Source organism: Haliotis asinina, chromosome 10 (genome assembly GCF_037392515.1).
Source record: "Haliotis asinina isolate JCU_RB_2024 chromosome 10, JCU_Hal_asi_v2, whole genome shotgun sequence".
Classification (NCBI taxonomy): domain Eukaryota; kingdom Metazoa; phylum Mollusca; class Gastropoda; order Lepetellida; family Haliotidae; genus Haliotis; species Haliotis asinina.
The window spans coordinates 18,266,662-18,292,627 of NC_090289.1; the positions used below are offsets into that span (position 1 = coordinate 18,266,662).

At 40.3% G+C, this 25,966-nt stretch overlaps 2 protein-coding genes across 4 annotated transcripts in view; one reads left to right on the plus strand and one right to left on the minus strand.

Moving 5' to 3' along the window:
- Positions 1 to 25,966, plus strand: part of LOC137298287 (armadillo repeat-containing protein 8-like) — an 801,735-nt gene that overhangs the window by 493,644 nt on the left and 282,125 nt on the right. The window lies entirely within an intron of this gene.
- LOC137298520 (dnaJ homolog shv-like) lies at positions 1,108 to 20,964 on the minus strand. The gene is made up of 10 exons (XM_067830814.1): positions 20,882 to 20,964; positions 17,639 to 17,795; positions 11,170 to 11,261; positions 10,918 to 11,044; positions 9,585 to 9,727; positions 7,585 to 7,667; positions 4,619 to 4,676; positions 2,355 to 2,466; positions 1,837 to 1,996; positions 1,108 to 1,324 (listed from the first exon to the last, which is right to left on the minus strand). The coding sequence occupies exons 1-10, from the start codon at positions 20,950 to 20,952 to the stop codon at positions 1,260 to 1,262; spliced, it is 1,068 nt and encodes a 355-aa protein (XP_067686915.1). The 5' UTR covers positions 20,953 to 20,964; the 3' UTR covers positions 1,108 to 1,259.

The following is a 25,966-nucleotide window of genomic DNA, read 5'->3' on the forward strand; positions in this document are numbered from 1 at the left end:
CAGCAACATGAGCAAGGCTGCTACTTCCATACTGAAGTAACCACATTTAGCAACATTACAAGATATGTATTAGTAATTACACTTTGTCATGTTTCAAATAACACAAAATCAGTCATAAAACATATGATGTATTACTAAACCATTAGTGGATTAAACAGCGACTACAACTACATTGTAATTGCTTGCTGTGCCAGGTTAGGTGATGCATAAAGTTTGGATGGCTGTGTGTAAACTTTAAAGGGGCACTGATGCGGAGCAATTTCCATGGACTGGTGGTTTCTTTTGTTATTGTTTTTCTCCCGTGAGTACCCGGATGATATCCCAGAATTCGTGACTGGTTCGTGATCTCTGCTGTGCCTCCCGTATGCGCAATTGATAGTTTATTTGTAGACTGATCAACAAAGATAAAGTCATTTTACTTCGTTATTATGAAAACAAATCAAACACCTTGAAGTTTACTCATCTGCCAGTGGTCCACTAATGTGGACAGGAGCCCAGTCCCTTTGTCCATCATGGTCGAGGGAGTGGGTGCGGACCAATTTGCTGTTTGGCTTTGTAATTAGACCGTTGGCGACAGACATTGTTCGCTCCGCATCAGTGCCCCTTTAAGGGCTGGCAGTATCAGATTCAGCAGATCAACTAATAAAGTTGTGAACAAATCCAAAATACAACAACTTTAACACTTGTAAAAATCTCACATCCATTGTAAGGTGTTGTTTCTAGACAGACTTCCAAAAGACAATACGACACAACACAATGTTCATGAAACACTCACTCCAACACCCAACATCAGCACAACATTCTGCCACTATGGTAACATGTTCAATACAATAGCTAATTTTGCTGCTGTTTGACCCAAGAAACATACCTGTTTCCACTTGGTTTTGCTCTTATATACACACAAATCATGGGGTAACTTTATCACTTTGGACATATTTACAGTAAAATCCTTCTCTTTGATGGTATTGCAGGAGGTCCTGCAGCACTAATTTCAAACCACCAGAAAACAATGGTTTGTATATTTTATTGTGGTGTAAGCAAGTAAGTTAAAACATCACACTGGCACTATTCCAGCCATATTGTGACTTCTATCACACCAGAAACAGCCCTTCTTGGTATATTACACATCACTTTCCCATCTAATCCCCACACGGTTTCAGTTTCATCCCAAATAATGTCCTCAGCAGGTAAACACCAGCTATTGCTGCAAACAGTCTGAACAGGGAAATAAAATATCTGTCACCTAACTATGATAACAATCAAAATCCTTGAAGCCCATTGTAAACTGTATGTTTTGATTCCATATTCAGCAGTTTCTTCAGGTCTGAAACAAGAATACAAAGCATTGGCTTGCTGTCATAGCTCATGGCTCAGTGTGTGTATCAAGCAGTTACACTATGTCAGGTGACCTGCAAGTGTTGTTTCACAAGGGGATGTCACAGCACCTTCACTCTTGTCATTGTAATTCACATAGGGCATGCAAGAATCGAACTTTTTTAGATAATAGTCATCAAAGATCTGTTTCAGCTTGTTGTACAGAGTTGCATCCCTTTCATGCAGGAATTGATCATTCCACCCCAAACTGACTTGGCATATTTCATCTTAGCTGCAGTTTTAAGCAAATTGAAAATTACAGCAGGATCCATGACTCTTGTCTTCCTAACATTGGTAATGTACAGCCAGACTGATGAACTATTATTACAATTATTATTATTATTTTTGTACTGTTCAGGAACATATTCAGATCAAAAATGCCAAATTTTCTCCTTCAAAAGTTTCCTTTACCATACGATTATGAAATATGAAATATATTTTGTGAAGCAATACAAAACATACCTGCTCGAACTTCATCTGATAGTGTTCCTTTGGGGAAGTCAATATCAAACGTGATATACAGGGATCCTTTAACGTTGTTGTTCTCATAGTTGGGCATCCCTTCATTGGACTTTCTCATGCGGGCACCAGGCCAGGTGATCTTGTCTCGCACAATATGAACCTGTTACACATTCAGAAACCTCATGAATGCTGTCAGCATTTACTCCTAAACATAGTGAAGGAGAGTATGCCCTTGAATCATAGATTGGACATATGATGTAGAAACATGAAGCAGATTATGGTTGTTATGGAAACAGATTACCATACTTGGTGAAAAATTAGACTGTATTGCAATGGAACAAAAGGTGCCTGAATTAAATAAATAAGGTCATATGCGAACTCTTAAAACAATATCATATCCAAAAGCTTCTTTTGAAGACAGTAGTAACCAGACAGTTCACTATACATAGCATGTTGGTAAATCTAATTGTGGGTGTGCTGACACAGTATATATGAAGACTGTGAGAACTGGGACTTACTTTGTGACCATCCAAATGTTTAATATCCATCTCGAACCCAGCAAGTGCATCCACCAATGATATTGTCACATTTGTGTACAAGTCATCACCTCGACGCTCAAACTTCTTATGTCTAAAGAAACACAGGAAATTTGCAAACATGTTAAAATGTCTCTTATGCTTGAAGGACATGTTTAGTTTAGTACAGTATGAATAAGTGTTTGCCTCTGACATTGCAATGTCAAATTCCTTTTAAGAAGACTGGAATAATACATGTTTATTAGTTTGTATCTATTGCTTTTATAGAAAACTAGTTTTTGTGTGACGTTTTTGTCAGACATTATCACTGCTCAGAATATTCTCCTGGCTCTGAAGATACTTCCAGAATATAGTAACTTTGAATGTATAGATGCAGATGTACACATCCACTGCCTGTATCAGTGCATATTAGGGCTGGGACAGGTTCAAATTTTCTATCCAGGTACCCCAGCCCCTATTACCCTAGCCTACCCTGATACCCTTTATGTAATCACTCAGTGTAGGCTGTTGACATAATTGAAGACGTTTGTGCAGCATTTTAAGAGATATTGCGTTTACAAAAATTTGACAAATAGGTCAAAGCGTCATGGTGACCTTAAAGATCAGGGCAAGGTCATCCAAACATACTTGTGTATTTGTAATTCCCCAAGGTAGGCTGTCACAAAATTTGAAGACATTGGGTACAACAGTTCATGAGATATCGCATTAACAAGATTTATATATATATATTCACACACACACATTCGGACAGACATACGTATATGAGGACACTGCTGAATATACAAGTCCCCCGTTCCGCCTTGTGGCGGGGGACAATGATGCATGTAAATTAAATAACGTCATGATGCACTCCACAAGAAAGAAACATCTCATCACAATCAATGTCACTGAGGGAATGCAGCAGAGGACATTAACCTGTGCACACTGAATTTATATAGGAACTTAAAGTACTGATTTCCTTCATTCAGTAAAATATTTATAAGATATTAAACGAGCTTCCCCTTTCATATCAAGTTTATGTCCCTTGTGAAATAACTTTGGTTTGTCACGAACTTTAGCGAGTGACAAACCAAAATTATTTCACGAGGGACATAAACTTGATATGAAAGGGGAACAAGTTTTGTATTCTATTTATTACACACGTTCTAAAAAGTGAAAATATCGTTAAAATAAAGCAATATTTTGCTTTCCTATATTGAACCATGTAATAAGGATTAATACATCATATAGGTGATTGGAATGTCAACCGCTTCACTCCAGGAAAACGTATGCTGCGTAGACTCAATGTATTTCCTATACGGCGCCAAATCACAAGAAAATAAACAAATTAAGACAGAATCCTAATGAAAATTTAATTCTTTTCAGTTGAGGATTTGTTTTCAAAAGCAATAATGTAATTCATCAAAACACTTGTGAAGTGTAAATATATTTTGAACTTGACTATGTGACCTAAATCTTGCCTGTACTTCAGTCGGCCATCACTGTCGGGCTAGTCGTCATGTTGAGAAGTGTTCCCCAAGAAGAAGATTCTAGGGAGCATTAAATTTGGAGTGGCAAACTCAACAGCAAAGATGAGTGTGTGAGTGAGTGAGTGAGTTTGGTTTTTGCACCGCTTTTAGCAATATTCCAGTGATATCACGGCGGGGGACACCAGAAAATGGGCCTCACACATTGTACCCATGTGGGGAATCGAACCCGGGTCTTCGGCGTGACGAGCGAACACGTTAACCGCTAGGCTACTCCACTGCCCCCAGCAAAGATGAATGTGAATAACAGGGAACTGTATGTCTCAAATAGCTGAGCTTAATGTTCTTCATCGGAGGACGAGTTACACAACTCTTCCAAGCAAATGTCCGTCAATTTTAACGACATCAATAACTTTTACGGGCGATGCCATATTTGTTTACACTCATGAGAGGTCTAATAGACGTATTTGTTTACGTATTTTTATAGATTGTTTTATTTTCGTTTTTATTACAAAAACTTGAAAATAATGTTAGTAACCACACTAAATGAAATAAATTTTATCTGATTCCATAGAAGTGCTTTCGTTTTACATACTCTCAGCTGTGAAAACTTGAATGAAAATCATGAATGGAATGAGTGATGAAAGTAGTAACAGTAATGTCAAAGTTCACGTATAAGCCAATCAAATCACTAGAACGTGTTATGACACATGTGTCATTACACTTTGTTATGAAACACCTTTACGAAGTACCACGTGGGTAATAATACTAATTACTTACTTAATTTGTTTTATTTTGAATCTAAGATCTCCTGGTTCGCCGTCAATATGAGGTTCACCTACAACAAAGACATTAAATTTACATGCAAGTATATTCACCATAATTAGGACATGTTGCATGGTTAACCCAGGATATCTCTGTGTACAAAGTAGTCTAGTCATTTCAAAGAGAAATGTTTGAAACAAATATTAAACTTTCAAAATATGTAATTTTCTGACTAAAACTGATATTTTATACATATCCTGACACATGCTAATAATGCTTGTCTCCTCCTATCCAAACAGAGTAGAACACTTGAAGTTCCATTTAATTAAGAGGACATAAAATCAACACTCCCCCACGATTAGCATCCCTTTAGCCCGTGCAATGATACACACATCAGTCACATGACTGGCCAGGCTTGTCACTCTCTTCGAATCAAACAGCCCAACACAAGGATTTACAATGAAATCCAGAGTGTCATGAGAGGGGAGGATGGGAGGGCTGACCTCATGAATCAGGGTAAGTATAAAAATGAAATTTTTTGAATAAAATTGATATTTTATACTTATCCTGACTCATGCTTATTGCTTATCTCTTCTTCCACGGCAAAGGGAGTGGAATACCTGAAATCCCATGAAGTTCCCTTCTAAATGAAGCGGACGTAAAATACACTCACCCATGTGTAGCCTCCTCTTTTTCCCCCCGCAAACAGTCATGCTCCTTACTCTCTAAGTCTCTAGTCTATTTGCGGTGATCCGAATGTCTGGCTGATTAATTGAAATGCCTCTCGATGCAGCATCCACTCTGTTGGTGATGATGTTACAGGCTCCTGGTATGTGACATGCTTTTATTTGGAGATTCACACTGTCGACTAGATCGAAGAGTTGAAACATAAGAGGTAGAAGAGAGGTGATCTTGTTGACCCCTGTTTGTTTATGTAAACGGCCACTGTTGAGTTGTCTGTGTGTATCATCAGTAGCTTGTCTTTCAACATTGTCGACCAGTGATGGACAGCATGAAATAACCGCTTTGATCTCCAGTTGGTTGACATGAAGTGCTTCTTCTTCTTTGTTTCACATCCCTGCTGCTACTTCATTGTCTAGATGAGCTCCCCATCCTTGCAGCGATGCGTCTACGTAGAGATGGTTGTTGAATACCCGCTCTACCATTTAAGTCCCTGCGCAGATGTTCGATTGGCGAGTCCACTAATGTAAAAAAGGCTTCAGACTGTCTGGGAGTGGAATCTGACCTTTGTTGTTGAGATGAAGATTCAAGAACCGTTGTAATGGATGCAGCTGTAGTCTTCCTCTTCTGGCCATATCTTGTGCGGATGTGACGAGACCCAGTAGACACTGCCAGTGTCAAAGTGTCAACAGAGAGTGAGTGAGTGAGTGAGTTTAGTTTTACGCCGCACTCAGCAATATTCCAGCTATATGGCGGCGGTCTGTAAATAATCGAGTGTGGACCAGACAATCCAGTGATCAACAACATGAGCATCGATCTGCGCAAATGGGAACCAATGACATGTGTCAACCAAGTCAGCGAGCCTGACCACCCGATCCCGTTAGTCACTCAACGGAGAGAGTAGGGTTTGCTTTATCATGTCTTGAATCTTGACCCTCCGATCCTCTGGGACAACAATCTGATGCAATGTTGTGATGAAATAAATCCTGAGGAACTTGAGATCTCGTTCAGGTTCCAATCCTGACTTCATGTGGTTTACTAACCACCCCAGCTGTGTTAGTAGCCTGATGGTGAAGTCTAACTGCAGTCTGAGTAGCTTGGTAGGTGGCAGTCTCATCTGGGTGGAGATGGAGCCTGCCTCTGTAGCAGAGCACTGCCCCCGAGAGCTGGTAGGTAGGACATGACGAATATTAGTAGCAGTCAACACACAATTACTAGTGCTTTTATCAGTTCTTTTACCCAACATAACTTGGCTATGCCTTCTAATATGATCCTCTGCACGCCATCGAACACCAAAAAAACATGCCTACTGAACTCTTGAATAGTTCAGTTTGTTTGTTTTGTTTTTTTTTTAAATTTTTTTCCCAAAGGATGCAATTGGATCTGAAAGAGCAAACTGTACTGCAAGAAGGACAATATACATGTGGATCAACAGCTGACAACCGGTATTCAAAACCCAAGCAAGTTTTCATCAAATGTTAGCAAACATACAGTGATGAAATACAAGATGAACCATGTATAAAATACATACAATTTGGTAAAAATTCTGCTACATGATGTAAATATACAGACCAAAAACTCGATACAGCTGAAATTTAGATGACATAACATCTTAGGGACTCGGGTGTCCTCTAGGGCGATGAAGGAGAGAGTGACAAATATGGCCGGTCATGTGACTGATTTGTGGGCCAATGCACGAGCTAAAGGGAGGCTACTCAAGGGTGAGTGTTGATTTTACTTCCTTTGCATTGAAGGGAACTTCAAGGGATTCAAGTTTTCCACTATGTTTGGACAGAAAGAGACAAGCATGATACATATGAGCAAGGATAAGGAAAAATATGAAATATAGCAATGAGAATATATAATTAAAGGTATTTTTACACAGCTTGTGAAAGTAATGGAGTCCCATGTGAAGTGTACAGTCAATACTTCCTCTAAATGTTCGCAAAGTCATGACTTAACACTGAACCCCTACAAACCTTTAATAAAACGATTTGCTGTCCAATAAAACAATAACCATAGTAACGAATGAAACAGAATCTACTGATCTAAAGCAGCAAAACAATGTAAGTTAACAAAAAGTAATATGTTAGTATTTACATAGTATTTATTTATTTGATTTATGAACTGTCAGTTTCCCTGTTGCCAGTGTGCCCACATCCATTCATAATTGGCTGGCCATAGTACGCTGCTTCACGTAGAACCTAAGGGACCATCTCAAAGGTAAAACAGAGTGAGTGAAGTGTCTGTTGCATACAAGCCACAAACCCTATTGCCCGAAAAGCAGCATCAATACATACCCTCGGCAACAAATGGATATTCTTGCCCGTCTCTCATGCCAGATTCAATCTCAATTTCTAAAAGCTTCTCTTCAGGTACAAACCTGCAATAAACCAGTACATGTGTCCTCAAAGTTCATATATTACTGCAATTATTGTGATTCTAAGATAATTCGCTAAATCAAATGATCGAAAGATGCAGACAACACTGTACTGATGTCCCCATGCCATTCTTGTCTGCTTTGTAAACAACAATACATGTCAGGTGTCATTGCCTAGTACAGTCTCCTACAGTAAAACTAGTGACACATCTTTTGAATAGCATGTCAGTTTCATCTGAACTTGAGATTGATAATTTAGGTCAGCAACACAGTTGTTTTTGTGTGTTTCCTGCCTTAGATTCTAATCAGAAAGCATTAAATTAGGCATCTTAATGAGTTTAGTTTTATTCCACTCTCAGCAATATTCCAGCTATGTGGCGACAGTCTGTAAATAATTGAGTCTGGACCAGACAATTCAGTGATCAGCAGCATGAGCACTGACCTGTGCATATGGCAACCAATGACGTGTCAACCAAGTCAGTGAGTCTGACCACCAGATCCCATTAGTTGCCTCTTCTGACAAGCCTAGTCGCCTCTTGTGGCAAGCATGGGTTGCTGAAGTTCAATTCTACCCTGGATCTTCACAGGTCTTGGCATCTTAGAAATGAAATACAGTTCACTCTAACCCATGATTGTGAACTTAAGTTTTGCCCTGAACTATTTCAGGTAAAGTACAAAGATGCTTCATGACTCAACAGTTGCATTATACATAAAAGACACTGCTCTGAACGTATTGAGATGCACCTTAGGGATGTGAAGAAAAGACTTGTTGCTTGTCTCAAAGGACATTACTAGATGACAGACCTGATAAGGCTGTGTCAGTGACACACATATATGAGAACCTTGCCTCTTGCAGCACCAGAAGCTCATGGAGAGAATAAAATGGGAGTGATAACAGGATTTCCAAGATTTTGCTGCCATATTGACAATGACTGCAGCTGAGCAGTCATGACTGCAGACATTGCAATAATCTATCCTTCCTCGTCCCACAGACTTCATACTGAAACATGAGTCTCATTGACCGATTCAGACAATGATCTACTTTTCATCTGATCTGAATTTTCTCATGTGAAAGTGAAAATAGACACCACAAACAACTCCAATTCCTTGTTTAACGTTTAACAAGAAATGATGTTTACAAATAAATTTTAAATTAAACTTTAATAACACAGTATTTCTATAGTTTATGTCATGGTTTAGGCAGCATACCTTCACTAAGAAATCACAGACTGCCCTGTTTGATGAGGTTGTAAAATGATTCATAAATGCATGTGACTCACTGGTTACAGCTGTTATTTGTTTTTTGTTGTTTTTCAGCGTAGTTCTGTAATGCACGATGTGACTGAAATAATGTCAATTCGGCACCAGACCACCAAAGTCTTTTAGCGGCAGAGCCTCATTTTCAGATTTCCATGATTTCCAGGTTTCTGCTTGGCAGAGGTCACTATACGACAAAGCATGAAATGTATGAGGTGCTTGCAAGCATTGGCTGGACTGTAGTGCTGCAATTTGCAAGTGCTTAGACGTATGAAATCATACTGATTAGATGTATGAAATCATAAAAATCGTGGACTGGTTATCGCACTAAGCTGCGCAATACAACAGAACTCTGTAAACAGGAAATGAGACTGTTCAGTGATCAATGTTTTGACTTGTAGAGGTTTTGATCCTATAAATCACTAGTAAACAGGTGGTGGGTGAGTGGAGAGAGGGTCAGGAGACCTAATACAGTTACATATGGCCAAAGACAGTAATGGGACTGGGAAGGGGGGATTAATTATGAAAAAATGATGGTACCAGGTAAGGGATTTTGCCACCTATTTTTAAACCAGGTAGCAAGTACTTGATACAAGCTAAGAAAAATAATTTCACATACTGTGTGCACCACTCTTTCTTGAGCTACTGATGTAGATCACTGACCTGACATTAGGGCACTCATCACAGACTTGCTGCTGCATCATTTGGAACCTCCCTGGCCCTAGCTGCTGTGTCACCATCTCCATCCTACAGTTGCACTTCCTCGTTCCTTTAGCAGGTTTCGCAACAGGCTTGTATCTCACCACCTTAACACAAAACAAGAATGATAAATAATGTAATTTTCTGAATAAAACTGATATTTTAAACTTATCCTGAGCTCATGCTTAATATGCTTGTCTCCTTCTATCCGAACATAGTGGAATACTTGAATCCCTTGAAGTTCCCTTCATTGAAGAGGACGTAAAATCATTACTTACCCATAAGCACAGGCATTTTGGTGAGCAAATCAGTCATATGACATGCCATGCTCTTCATGTTCCGAATACCTGCCAGGCACCTGGGTTTGCTGGGAAATCCAGAGTGTCATGAGAGAGGAGAAAGCGAGGGGTGACCGCATGAGTCAGGATAAGTATAAAATATCAATTTTAATAAAAAAATTGCATATTTCCCTTATCCTGACTCATACTTATTTTGTAACTTAGTTGATTATAAGGCCGAAACTAGAAAAAGATATGTGCCGTATTGGGACCCCACTGCCCTCATGTCTGTTCACTAGGGCACATCAGGAGAGAATGAAGAGCATGACATGTCATGTGACTGGTTTGCACGTCAAAACACAAGGGCTGATGGGAGGCTACTCGTGGGTGAGTAATGATTTTATATCCGCTTCACTGAAGGGAACTTCATGGGATTCAAGTGTTCCACTAGAAGGAGACAAGCGTAATAAGCATGAGTCAGGATATGGAAAAATAAATGTTTTCATGACATTTGCTGAATATAAAAGCAGCACTTACCAGTATGGCAGCATTCTGTAATTAATTGACTCTGGACCAGAAAATCCAGTGATCAACAAAATGAGCATGATTCTATGCAACTGGGATATTATGACTTGTGTCATCCAAGTCACCAAGCCTAACAATCAGATCATGTTAGCTGCCTTGTGGGTTGTTGTTGAACATGGGTGGATCTAGGGATGTTTTGCAATTGTTGACTATTGATTTTTATAGTAATTTTATCTCACAAAGTTTTTGGTTACGCTCTGCACACACAGGGTACGTTCCCATAGCAACTACATTTTACACTCAAGCAGACCCTCCTTCACCTATCTATCTTGTCACAAAGAAAATTAATCATGAAAATTAACTCTTGCTGATATAAACCATGCTGTAAAGAATGTGTGTACTTTTTACAACTCGTTTGGATGGAAAATCGTGTTTCCCCTGTTCTTAAAACCCAAACCAAATGTCTACATGTAATTTGTTTCTGCTTCCCTCACCTCAACAAAGTTGCCTGAGTAAAGTTCCTCCAGCGTGACGTCCAGGTCCATGATCACATCGCCTCCTTTAGGAACTTCTTGCTCTTGCTCCTTCATACCAAACCCAAAGCCAAAGTCACCAAAGAAACTGTGGAGAAATTTTTAAGCCATCTTTAAGCCAAGAAATCTTCTGAATGCATCATATAAAATGACTATCAAGAGCAGACCAGCAGGTGCACTGTTAATGTGGAGTTGGCAGAGTATAGTCCTTACCTGGAAAAGGGATCTCCTCCCATGTCACCTTTCGAGAGTCCCTCTTCCCCATGGCGATCATACACCTTTCTCTTATCTGGATCTGACAATACCTGTGGAAAACAACAAATTAATCTGACTGTCGGCCTGGCAGTACCTTCCCAATTAAATACTGACGTCAGAACTCTCTCTCTCTCTCATACTAAGCCATACCACATCAGACTGATGTTTCCTTATGCCATTACTGGCCAAATAGTCAGTCAGTGTACTCTTGGAACACCTAAACAGGATAAAGTGTCCCAATTATCTGATTGGCTATGTGCAAACAAATCTAAACTATGAAACAACTAGCCAATCAGTTTGCAGCAAAATGGTCAAATTCCCAGAGAACCACTGAGTACTGTCTTACACTACTTTAAGGAATGTTGCGCAGAGGAATTGACAAGTTATGATGTGTTGAAGTGTGCTACATGGGGAACTAAACATGACTCTCTTGGCCAAAAATGAATGAAATAATCTAAACAAGAAACATGGGGATCTAAACGTCAATCTCGTATAATGGGGCATGAAACTTGATGTGAAACCTTAAAATTCTGTTATCTATGCTATCTATTAGTATTGCAAAATTGCTGCTCTGTTACAGCTAGCTATATGCTACTTCTGTCTTGATGAACCTTGGAAATTATATTTAACTATCTAGCTACATACTACCTGGACAAGCTAATGCTACAATTGTGACGAACAGTCACCTTACTCGAACAAACCTGTACACACACTGACCGATTCGACAGTTTCTCACGTAGTGAAGAGCATGTGGTCTGCCCACACTTGACCTGCGAAGCATGGTGTGTTTGCACAATCCATACATGTTTGGTCACCAGACCAAGAATATTATTAAAATCTAAATATTTTAGATATTTAAATACTTACCTTACCATAGGTCTTATGCATATTACCTCAAGCTTCGCTAGAAGAGATCAGACAGTCGTTGATTCGCCATTCCCTAGATGGCTACCTCATGTAATCTACGAATCTAGTCACGGAAGTGACGTGATCTCCCCACTCGCTCAAGCGCGAACAATCCAAAAATCACTTTTACTGGCAACAGGAAGGTCCGAAGAGTCCAGAGTAGGGAGGAGCATCCAGCGTTGGGAGGGAGTCACCGCCCTATGGTAAGGTAAGTATTTAAATATCTAAAATATTTAGATTTTAATAAATTTTTAACTTACCTTACCATAGGTCTTATGCATGTGGCTTCGACAGATGGATGGTGGTGTGGACTCCAGAGGACCATCCCTCAGCAACCAGTGCACATGCATTAGGAGAACCTGGGAGACCCATGTCAACAGTCACAGGACAAACCTGGAAGCAGGACAAAGAGTAACCCTAGGGAACTCCAAAGAAAAAAAACGACGCACCCTGAAGGTGAGGTTAATCTTAAGACCAACGGTAAGAAACAGTGTTATTACCTAAAGGGCGGCCGGCCGGGTAAGTTGCTGGGCAACCACCAACGGACCGTAGTCCCTCCATGTCCTCAACTGCTAAGTCCCCCAGGTAGTGGGAAGCGAAGACAGTAGACCACTTCCAAAAGCAGCCTTCCATAGTTTGTGGCACTGTGCAATTACTATGGAGGGCCAAGGTAGATGCCAAGCTCTGATCTCGTGTGGGTTGTTCACCACCGGATGAGGTAGATGCTTGGCATCAAAAGCCGTCAGGATCGTAGATCGAAGCCATAAGTCGACTGTGTTCCTGTTCACCTCCCCTTGCAGGTAGTCAAAAGTGGGATGAACATTCTTTTACGGGAACGTCTCTTAGAAGCCAACTTCTGGATGTAACATCTGAGGGCTCGAACGAGACACAGCAGCACCTCCTCTAAGGCATGTTGTACCAAGACTGAAGATGCATGAGGAATGGAGAACAGCCTGTCTGGCTGTCCAGGAAGCTGATTCTTGGCCACAAAATCCCACAGGAGACCCAAGGAGGCTTGTCCATGCCTTGACTGCTCAAGGCGAACATGTGTGACGTCCAGGGCATGAATTTCACTAACTCTAGCCGCAGTAGCCAACGCTAGAAGGAAGACCGTCTTTTAGACGAAATACATGAAGGAGGCCTTCTCTAAAGGGTCATACGGAGGTCCTCTAAGATGTTGTAGGACGATGTTGAGGTCCCAAGCTGGAGGATGAAGCTTAACTTTCTGGTCCTCCAATTTGAAAGGCTTGAGTAGCGCAATAAGCTGTGGTATCTTGGAATCTGTTTATCCGCTTTAATCGCCAAGAAGGAGTTCAAAGCCGACAGATAAGTCCCCAAAGTACTGCCTCTAAGATGCTTGCAGTTATGCAGGAACAGGAGTAAGTTCGCTAAAAACTGTGGAGAAGCTGTCATAGGATCTTGCGGTCTTGAACACAAAAACTCTCAAATGAGCGTCACTTGTCTTTTAAGGAGCTAGCGGACATACGATGCACACAAGCTAGGACGCTTGCCACTCACTAGCCCTTAACTCTCAATGCCTTCTGCAGATGACCCAACCGTGAAGATGAAATCTCAGCGGGTCCAGATGAAGCTGCCGACTGTGCGGATGTCGAAGCAGACGTAACTAATCTGGAAGCTGGTACGACTCTCTGCTGGTGAGACGACGCAGGTTGGGGAACCATGACCTGGCTGGCCACCAAGGCGCGACAAGGCAGTCGCAGGTTCTGAGTCTGCTTGACCTTGGTGACCACTTCTGAGAGAAGGGCTGATGGTGGAAACGAGTAAGCATCCAGACCTTCCCACGACAGGGACATCACATCGATCGTCCACGCCTGCAGGTCCACTGAGTGGAAATCCTGTGCTCCCAGGCGATTAACTTCGGCACTTGAGATGAGTACCCCTTGGCCCTCAAGACTTTCACAGATGGTCCAGGCACAAAGATGAAATTGCGGCGGATCCAGGTGCAGTGTCCGATTGTGAGGATGGTACAACAATTGGTCCCACTCTAGAAGCTGATTATTTGAAAGTGTCTCGACACACAATATTCTCTGTTGGTGATATACGTTGGGGGCGAGATAAGGCATCTGCCATGAAGATGCAGGCTCCTGGTATGAGAGATAATTCTATTTGGAGGATCAGACTCGACCACGTCGAAGGGTAGAAACGACAAGAAGTGTAGTAGAAGTCGAGGCCTCCTTGACCCTTGTTTACCTAGAAGGCTACCATAGAGTTGTCCGTAAGGATCATCAGTAGCTTGTCTCTCGGTGCTGTCAACCAATGATAGACATGCATCACCGCTTTCATCTTCAACTCGGTGATGTGAAGAGATAGATCTCTACTCTTCCAGAATCCTGCTGCAACCTCCTTGACTAGATAGGCACTCCATCCTTGGAGAGACGTGTCTACCTAAAGATGGTTGTTGAATGACGGCTCTAATATGTAAGTTCCTACGCAAACATTGACCAGCGAGTCTACCACCGGTGTGGTGTCGAGACGTCCAATGTCATAAACCTGTCTTGAAATCATGATCCAGAAACCGCTGTCATAGACGTAATAGTAGACGTCTACGTCTGATCATATCCTGAGTGAGCAAATCGAGTAGACATTATCACTGACACAGTGACAACGGGCAGAGTACAGCTTGTGTATAACATCGCCTTGAACTTCAACTCCTGAACCTGGGACGGCGATGTGATGAATCAAATCCCGCAGAGTTAGATCCTCAAGTCATCCAAGCTGACTTAACAGCCTGATAATGAAGTCCATCTCTCTCAAGAAAAGCTTGTATGCCGTGAAGAATGCGTCATTATTTAACTTCAGAACGACCACGCTGTTTATTATGAATGTGTTGACATTTCAATGAAGTCTATTTAAAGCTGGCTGTCTGTCCGATCAGAAACTGCCATACATCGCTACACGCCTCCTGACAGGCTGCATTCAGACTACTGTAAGAGGATCTCTATGCCGACTAGAGGCATCCAATGCTGCTGTAGACTGCTAGTCTATAGTGTAAACGACATCTTCCCATCGTAAAATGACTGTAAGTCACTGCAGACAACTTGCTAACACTAGAATAAAACAACACATTCTGCGCAGGGCGTTGTCCCTCGATGACCAATCAGATAGTAGATGTAACAACCCTGGGATCCTTTGCAGGGCGTTGTCTCCCGGGGACCAATCAAAATGTAGATGTGACGTCACCGGTGTAGCACATAACTGATCATCATGAAATCTTGTAAACAGTGTTTCCCTGCTAGCCTGTAGGCTTGACCGTAACCATGCTGTTTGGCGAGCATGTGTGTAAATGAGTAAAGCGCGCGAAAACTGTTCCGCCGCTTGAAACTGAAGTAGACCATAGCTTTCCAGGTAGATGTGTTGGCAATTTTTCCCCGAAGATAAATGCCGTCCTCTCTTGTAATCACGAGGTGTAGTTAGACGTGGCACTTAGTTGTTGTCTCGAAGAATCTTCGTGACAAAATGAGTAAAGCAAGTGAAAGAAAACTTTCTCCGCTTGAGGCTTATGTAGACAAACTGTAACGTAAGGATCTTCGAGGATGCGACCAGTCCCTCCAAAGGACACCCAGTCTCCCGCCTACCAGCATAGGAATACCTGGTAAGCTGATTGATCCTTGAGGCGTTGTCTTCAGACCAGTCCATCGCCGCCGCCGATGTAGCTGACGCCAGCGCAGACAACGGCTTAAACATCCGCTTGAGTTCAGTCTTCATGGCCACCCGCTTAGAATCCTGCACTCTGTAAGAGTGCTGCGAGGAGCCCAATAACTGCTACAGAAATTCACCCAGGACAGCCACGCTGTCCGGGAAAACCAGGCTCTGTATCTTGTAATCTTACTTCCTGGCGCAGGCATGGGTGCTGGCGTAAGTACAGGCGATGGTGTAGACATAAACGCTGGTGTCGGGATAGGCGCTGACGTAGGCATAGGCGCTGGCGCAGGCATAGGTGCTGGCGTAAGCACAGGCGATGGTGTAGACATAAACGCTGGTGTCGGGATAGGCGCTGACGTAGGTATAGGCACTGGCGTAAGCACAGGTGCTGGTGTCGGCATAGGTGCTGGTGTCGGGATAGACGCTGGCATCGCAGCAGCACCAGGCGTCAGCAGGGAGCGCAGGAACCTCTGGACTTCCGGATGAGACAAGGCATCTGGATGAAAACAGATCCACGATGTAATCCAGGTGAGGTGGTTCCGGGGACAAACATACAGGCGTCACGGACGAACGCCCCATCCCAGGCGTCGGCACAGTCTCTGAAGGTGGTTGTAAGTCAGGGTCGTCCGGCAGAGATCCCAACGACGACGCTGGAGACGACATCCTTCTCTACTGCTGTGCAAAAAGCTTCCTCTTAGCCGCAATAAAGTCTTGAAATCCACCACCAATAACGCCTCGCAGTACTGGCAGCGTCCGTCAAAAGAGCAGGCTAGAGACGCACAATCCGGGCACCAAGGGTGAGGAACTTTCGCCGATTTCTGCCCCTAGCAGATAGTGTAAAACTGGCGAGACATACACAGTTAACTGTAACAAAACAAGACATAACAATGCGTGGAAACCAAGGCTAGGAGGTAGAAAAAAACACCCCTACACCAGAAATGCAGCACCAACGCACCCCCACTATAAAGTAGGCACGCCCGTAAGCTCGTGACAGCGAAGGGCAAACAACCAGAAAGGCTACCTGCATACATCGCAACGTGGCACGAAAAAACGTATAAATGCAGTGAAACATGGGTAAAAATACTAATCGACATGGAAACCACATGGAGGAAGAAAAACCAGCAAGATATAATACCCCCACGGAAGACATGCCTCACTCACACACGACGCGGGCGAACCCACCCTGAAGTGAGTGAAAAAAACAACACGAGGTAGCAAAGTAAGTGCAGTTAAATGATTACTTACCTTAACACGCACACCTAAGGGATACAAACCATACCTACCCGTGAGGAACAACTTTATTGAACCACAAAGTAGGTAAACTAAGCGAACCAAAAAACGTCCGAACAGACGAACGCTAGAAGTAAAAGTGATTTTTGGATTGTTCGCGCTTGCGCGAGTGGGGAGATCACGTCACTTCCGTGACTAGATTCGTAGATTACATGAGGTAGCCATCTAGGAAATGGTGAATCAACGACTGTCTGATCTCTTCTAGCGAAGCTTGAGGTAATATGCCTAAGACCTATGGTAAGGTAAGTTAAAAATTTACCTGGTTCATAGTAGACTTTTTCAAGCTTACTGTGACCGTTTTGTTCAATCTAAATATCATGTGTTGTAACTAGAGTTGAAGGAAAGGTTTATTTAATTTGTCTGTGATATGGTCATAAGTCACTTTTGTGATAAATGTAAACTTGATGAAAAAATTACTTAGTATTTTTTAACATATTCATTACCAAGTAGTCTGTTACTTTGTACCTGTTATGTAACCTAATTTACATTTACAACCTAAGGTATTATCATTTTCACCCCATCATCATGAGAGAGAAAGCACAGCAGAAAGAGGGCTTGTCATTATCACCTCGTATGCAGCTCCAAGATCCTGGAATCTTTCCGCAGCCTCAGGGTCATCTCTGTTCTTGTCTGGATGAAGCTCCCTGGCCAACTTCCGGTAGGCCTTCTTTATTTGATTTGTTGTGGCTGACTTGGACACGCCTAGAATGTTATAGAAGTCTCTCCTGAAACAAAAGAATCACTGACGATAATACATAAAGCCGTACTTCATAAGTATTTCTTTTGCTTGTTAATGTGAAATGAAAGGCAGCACACTGATATTACAAGTCCATTTTAGTACATATACCATGTTTACTGTTATAAAATATGATAAACCAAGTTATTGTTTCTCCTTAGTTTGAATGAAATCTTCAAATACTAACTTGGTCAGAACTCTAAAGATATTCTGGAAATTCAAAGATACAAAGTACTTTGTTCCCAACAAAATGCCACTGGTGTTACATTCTTGATTGTCAATATGGTCTGACTGAAATAAAAAACCTTAGCTAAAAAAATAAAAAGTCTGCAATTATCTTTACCTCTTGTAATAGATAATCATGACAGGATCGCCATGTATAAAGTAGCATTCCTGTGATCACATATTAGCTCCCCAAAGATGAGAACTGTAAACATATCCTCAACTGATAACAATCTTTTGGGTGGCTTCCCATTATTAACTGAGCAATTAGGACAATACAAGACAGTCGGAGATGGTTTAACCATATGATATACTAGTAGATGTAGAAAGTTCAGTACATCTGGCAAATTCTGAAAAGCCTTATTGATTTGTAATAGGTTTGATTTACAGCTGCCCAGGTGACTGTTCTCATTGTTCCTGACTACACACAATCAACCCATTGTCAACATAGAGGAGTGACATTGTTAGCAGAGCTACAGGTACACAAGTGTCATTATGCCGAGTAAAACATCACACATTATACATGTGTAAAACATATCAAAGGAATGTTTATGTGAAGTATTTGTGTCCTGTCCACCAGGTTCAAAGATAACACATACACATTTGCTGGAATAAGATTATTACCATGTAGTGATGGTCATCATTTATTAGTCAAATATACATGCTGGACAGCATAGATTTTTCTAGTCATTCTTGGCAACCAATACTGGTCCCAAGTTTCATTCTTGGTGACCAATACTGGTCCCAAGTTACATTCTAGGTGACCAATACAGGGCCCAAGTTTCATTCTAGGCGACCAATACTGGTCCCAAGTTCATTCTAGACGACCAATACTGGTCCCAAGTTTCATTCTTGGTGACCAATACTGATCCCAAGTTTCATTCTAGGTGACCAATACATGGTCCCAAGTTTCCATGTCAACAATGCAATAAGAGGTTAACACTGATTAAGGAAGATAGAGCTCTTGAATGCACTTTAACTTCATTCTTAGAAAAAAACAGTTCATGCAGAATACTACCAAACAAGTGATCAAAAGTAAACATGCATGAGATTAACATACATAATAAAAACTGACGTTCAACAATTGGAATTAGCATCTGTTCGATGACAGGTATTGTCTTCCAACTATAACTTTGCTGACAAAGAATTGAAACAAAAACAATGCAACTGAGTGGGTACTATGTAACATTCTTGATCCTAACTAAGTAAATGATTGATGTATATATTAGTGGGTTGTAAAATTACCAAAAACTGCTATTTAACTCTTTTGTAATTAAATCAATGACGTGATCGTGCTTTATTGATATAGTAGTTACTTGGTAGCTTCTTAAATGTTATAAAAGCACTATGATCACAATTAGCTATCATTTTTCGTGGCATGATTGTCTGTTTGTTTACATAATAATGGTCACTATCAATAGTAAATAACAGTGGTGTATACAGCTCTTTAAGAAAGGGGGTTACACACTGAATATTTTCTCCCTCTGAGATTCAATGGTCATTAATGAACTTTCAGGACAAATGGGTCATCTATCTTTAATGAGGTATCTCATATATAACTGAGTAATTTCACAAGGATTACTAGGGCTCAATATTATCATATGCAAGCTAACACAACACATGTACAACACTGCACAACAATATGTCTGGGGAGTACTACACTTTACTTTACCAGGTGCACTTTTTCAGATTAACTAGTGCTCCCTCTTGATCGAAAATGGTAGATATAACCCTAAACCCAAAACCTTAACCTTGAGCATTATAGAGGGTGACTAACCCTAACCTCATACCCTAAGGATCATAATGGGTGCCAACCCTAATCCCAAACCCTAAAGATCGTAGATGGTGCCTAATCTAACCCTAAAGTGAGTGAGTGAGTTTAGTTTTACGTCACACTCAGCAATATTCCAGCTATATGGCGACGGTCTGTAAATAATCGAGTGTGGACCAGACAATCCAGTGATCAACAACATGAGAATCGATCTACGCAATTGGGAACCGATGACATGTGTCAACCAAGTCAGCCAGTCTGATCACCCGATCCCGTTAGTCGCCTCTTACGACAAGCATAGTCGCCTTTTATGGCAAGCATGGGTTGCTGAAGGCCTATTCTACCCCGGGACCTTCACGGGTCCTAACCCTAAAGATCGTAGAGAGTGGAGGTGCCAGATAGTGAGATTATTGCTTTGCAGCGCTGACTGGTGCAGAGCCCGGTTAACTGTATTCTACGGTATGTCTGCACTCAAGAACCGCTTTACAACTGTGAGCATTAGGTACAACGTTTGGGGTCATATAGTATACTAGCTTTTGACGCCCACAAAAGACTGCTTCATAATGACAGTTGATTGATCTCTCGTGCCATGACCATGTTTAGGTTTAACTGTGTTTGGAATCATATAATGTCTTCAGATCCACAAAAATCACCAATGTAATCTTTAAGCTTTGAAAATTATGACCATAGGACCTAACATCGAAGTACATTCAATCGGCTATCACGAAATTAGGATACACATAGTGAAGAAACCCTCAAAAAGATAGAAAGTCTAATTGAAACATCTCAAAACAGTCTGTGTCTTCAATTCTGACATAAAAATTAAATGAAAATAGAAACAGTTCACATGTATTGAGACAATTAACATCTAAATACAAGAAAAGTATAACGTAAATAAACAACACGAACTACAGATACTCTGTACACGTGGGCCAATAGCATTTGAGCACGCATCCATTCCACCGGCATCAAGTTTAAAACATTGTTTAGAACCAAATCACACTAAGAGAAATCATTTAAACCTACAAACCATAACACCAACGTCATGCCATTGACGACCACGCCACTATGACCATTCTTACCCAGCCAGAACTTGCATTATCAAAAATAAAACAGTGACAGCGGCAATACTCCACGATACAGACGACGCCATGTTTATACTTCCTGAACTGACGAGATGCATTCTGGGTAAGGCGAGGTTTTCAGGTGACTGTGTTTTGGCGATGCAGTAAAGGTGAATAGAAACACTTGTATGCAATATCATTATTTGCTTATTCTGAGTAGGTGGTTTTATCAAACCTAAACTCACTCTTACATGATGATCTATTTATCCTGCCATTGTTATATTCTATCATTTGGATTTAGTATATGTTAGGAACTTGATTGTCCTGGGATAGGGTGGTTAGACAAGCTGAACAGGTTGACGTATGCCATCTTATAGATCGGTGCTCATGATGTTCGTAACTGGATTGTCTAAACCAGACTCATTTATTTATAGACGCTGTATAACTGTATATTTACGCCATATAGCTCGGATATTGCTGAGTGTGGCGGTGACGATCACCACCACCACAACAATAACAGTAGCAACCAAAGATTCGTCTATTCGTCTTCTGTATTATCAGGGATAATCTGCAACAGGGAATAGGTCACTCATTTGCTTTCTTTACCATTTGTACTAATTAACGTGTGCCTCGTCATGCTTCAGCTCACACAATGACTTGGCTCGTTCCCAGTGCAACTCCAGCTTCATTCAGTTTATTGTATCACTCGGAATTTTACAGTGAGTGAATGAATGAATTATAGTAAGAATTAAGAGCAAGAATTATACGTGAATGAATGAAAGAAATAAAGAAAAAGAATTAAAAGAAAGAAGTACATATGTGAATGAATGAAAGAATAAATAATACACCGCGGCCTTCCCTCCCGAAACATGTTAAAAAACGCAAAAGCATCGCGAGAATACATGTGTTAATATCAGCTGTCCTTTAAAAAAATCTACTTTGAGACATTTTTGTTTACATTAATAATTAATTCAGATGTCTTATTGCATATAGGGAATGGTACGGACATTAACAAAATGTTAACTGGCACTGTCACACACCCCTCAAAAACAGAAAGTTTAAAAGTATCACAAAGTGTTGTAAACACCTTTCCAGTTTTGTGTCAAATAATAAGATCAACAAGAAAGAAAGAAGTTATGGAACTATAACCCTCAAGCATCACAAGCATCAATGGTGGATCAGAAGACATCGGCGATATGTCATATATTTCTCACACCTCAAATACACCCTAACATTCTTTTTTTAGATTATGAAACCATATCACTATTACTTGCAAACACATTGCACCTGATGATATACTCCCCTCATAAGAATTACAGGTGTATGTGAAAGATGTTTTTGAAGAAATAAGTAGTAACACTCAAACAACGTTGTGCAGTATTTCAATGGCGGATCAGAAGATATTGGCGATATGTCATATTTTTCACACACCTCAAATACACCCTAACATTCAATTTTAGATTATGAAACTATCACTATTACTTGCAAATGCCTTTCATCTAAAGGCATGTTTCCCTTCTAAAAATTAAACGAATGTGTGAAAGTAGGTTTTATCTGCACAATCTAGTTAATCTTCGCAGTGAATCGAGAATGGAAGCCAGTGAGCTACAACATACCGACTTGAAACTTTACTACAAATCTACTGTCCTAATACGGACACTAATACGAGTTATCTTATCTTCTACACGTAGGATTCCAGTTGTCACAACACTTAGCGAATTTAATCAGTTGAGGAAAATATACCGGGCTCCATCTTAAATACTATGCTGCCGCCATGTTGGCTACACTGGCTACATAACGACCCCAGACATACGTTCAGGGGCTTTTCGGGGAGTTTCTCCTCCCTCTCTATGTAGTCTCCCTAGTTTTATACGTGCTCCCAGTTTGACAACTTGGCGATTATATCTTTTACAAAACGAATTTGACAAACCTGGTATCATCACAATCGCAGTGGCCTATACCATTCAGTACATATGGCATCCACTCTAGTTCACGTAAAGAACAGGCACGTAGTCACCCTCCAAGAGTAAGGTGAACTTGCTATCAGAAGGCATAGTTCATGTTCAGTTTTTGTTTTCATTTTGAAACAGCTAAGACTGAACAATTAGCATCTCATTGGGAATTTAATTTAAGACAAAGCAGTCTACATATGATATGAACATGTTGCAAACAATTGTTTCAAAAGAGCAGAGGTGCATGTGATTTAAATTGTGTCATGTTACAAATGCGTCCACATATATTATTACACTTGCACCCGAAAATTACATAACACACTTAAATTTTGAAAACAAATCACGTGGACTAATATCCGACAACAAACTGGATTTAGAAGTAAATGAAATATGTAATCAAATTTTAAAAGTACCCCAATTTACTATAATTTTATGTCTTGCGTTTCAGTTCCGACATAACACTACGCACACGCGCAAAATACTGCGAGTCAGAGCTTCAATAAAATGGTCTTTCAAGACAGTTAGAATGATCTTATCAATAGCACAGTCCTTCAGAAATGACAGATATTTCAATGTCAAAACTGTTAAGGATCTTTTTACCACTGTTAGTACTCATTTAGTTATTGTTTTTTAAAGGAAATTGATTTCACGGGTGACGTTTGATTAATATCTTCTGTAGACAGATGTATTTTCATGATTGGTAGTTTAGATTAGTAACTTGAATTGTTGGTGGCTGTACCCTCAAAGGGGGTTGACGTATTGCAGAAAATATTATCCTCCCGTCAGGGTACGTAAGTCCCAAAACGTTCAGAGTTAATGTAAACTTACCAGGATTTTTAAGCGTAGTATTTTTGCTATTTTAAGTTTGATTAAACTTAACAGCGGCTGAGGGGATAGTGTAAATCCAACTAGGGTCTATGCAAGTAGCAAAGGTATGTAAGTCCTCATGGTCCCTGGTGTGGTGATCTACCTTCTGTTGTTGGCGATTTATAGACTGTTTATATTGTATTGTCCATATAATGATATCCGTTTTAACTTTCCACGCTAGTTTTAATGCTAATTGTGATATCCTAGTTGTTTTACTGTCCTTCGTCGACGGGTTTTATAACATACATATAGTCCTTTTCATTGTTGAATGTTCTCGTCACGATATGGCTGAAATATTGCAGATGTGACGTTAAATAGTAATTCACTCACTCACTCACTCAGAGATGATAAGAATGGTACGAAAATAATGGAAAAATCGTTTTGGAAGATATTATCAAACCTTCTGTAGATAGCGATCGCATTGAGCATGCATAGACTGTACCATTGATAACTATAGTGAGAAGCTGTGTGGTGTTTGTACACATGATAATGTAAATACTATTCTGAGAGCTGGTTTCACAAAGGAAGAGATTGAAGTAGCCATAAAAGTTAAGTGCCCAACAAGTGGTTGTTTTGCGCTTACCACCTCCACACACAGCAACGCACACGCCACAACGAAATCTGCACCCACATCTACCATCAGGGTGGAAAAAACCTAACCCTAGCACCTACCCTAACAGTAGACACTTAACTTACCTTAGCAGTGTAAAGCACCGGTACCTGATGGCATAAATACTGAAATGCTTCAGTGTCGTAGTTATGTTTTAGCTCCATATCTGCTAGCTATATATAATAATATTTTGTCAACAGGTATCTTCCCATCTGAATGGACTAAAGGTATTATTGCTCCACAGCAAAGTAAATGAAGTTTCGATTATGTTGACAACTATAGAGATATATCTTTTATCAGGGAGACTATATAGAGATGTGTTGTAGATTATCCCTGCTTTTATGAACACTTTCGGAAAAAAATGTTCTGCTCCATAACGAACTAACGTCTTATACGTTTGGGTGATTTTTTCACAGTATTCCCGAAGCCAAGACGGGGTTTACAAAAGGTTATTGTACAGCTCATAATATCTTTACATTCCAGTGTCTTGTACTAAAATATCTTTCTAAATGCGGTAGAGGTTTCTATCGTATATATGTAGACTTTAAGAAGGCTCTGGATTCTGTTAACAGACAATTACTTTGATATTCAATAATGAATAAGGTGTCCATGGTAAATTATTTACAGAATTGAGAAACATGTACTCGTAGTCTACAATAATGACAGATTATCTGTTAGATTATCGAACACTTCCATAACAGATTACGTTGATAGTCTAATTGGCAAGGGTGTGTAAGGGTCTTAAATGTTCATTGCTGAGTTCCAATCTGTGATTGAGGATGAAGACTTAAGAGGTATGTTCATAGGTGCAGAATATTTAGAGCTACCACTGTTATTGTACGTGGATGATTTATGTATTATGTATATGGCACTGTCATTGGTTTTACAGAAAACGATTGATATTTTATGTAAATGTTGTAAGTCATGATGCTGACAAGTAAATATGGATAAGACAGATGTATTTCGAAATGACGGTTATTTACGAAACTATGACGGAAAACTACTAAAACCAGCAACGTATTACAAATATCTAGGTGTTATGTTTTCCACTAGGTTGTCATGGACAGTGTGTGCAAATGCTCTTGTATCAAAATCAATAATTCTTTACTTGATAATAAGCAGTTCCAGCACAAAAATGCAAAAAATCCCGCTAATATATTATTTAAACTGTTTGACTCCAAAATTACCCGAAACAATGTTATCTTTAATATGGAACGAACACGTGGACGTCTTGTGTTAGGCTATTGTTGAATACGTATGGTTTTGGATATGCGTGGTTTAGTCAAGATGTTGGAGATATCTCATATTTTTGCCGTTACTGCAGCAGATATTAGAAGATTGTGGACAACAAAGCATTTTTGACAATATTAATGCTTCATCGAGGCTTGTGCATTATAAGGTTATTAAATCATTGTATACAATTGAATATTATGCATCAAATATTGACAGATTCTTTACCAAATATTTGTAAATTCCACACATTATTGACCTGACACAGTGTGAGTATTCCGATTAAATGTGCAAAGTTCATTAAGAAAGCTCTCTAATATAAATATTCTCTAGCTGAATAGTAATGCACGTGTACCTGTCATGTATATATGAATTTTATATACTTTTGTACACGGGCCTTTGGCCTATGAACGGAAATAAACTCTCCCTGTTTAACAATCCTTA

Excerpts from the sequence above, each read along its gene's own strand:
- LOC137298520 (XM_067830814.1), bottom strand. The coding sequence starts at position 20,952 with ATGGCGTCGTCTGTATCGTGGAGTATTGCCGCTGTCACTGTTTTATTT. Across the intron at positions 11,262-17,638 it reads ATCTTGGAGCTGCATACGAG|GTATTGTCAGATCCAGATAA; the intron begins GTGATAATGACA and ends TGTTTTCCACAG. Across the intron at positions 4,677-7,584 it reads ATATCCATTTGTTGCCGAGG|GTGAACCTCATATTGACGGC; the intron begins GTATGTATTGAT and ends TCTTTGTTGTAG.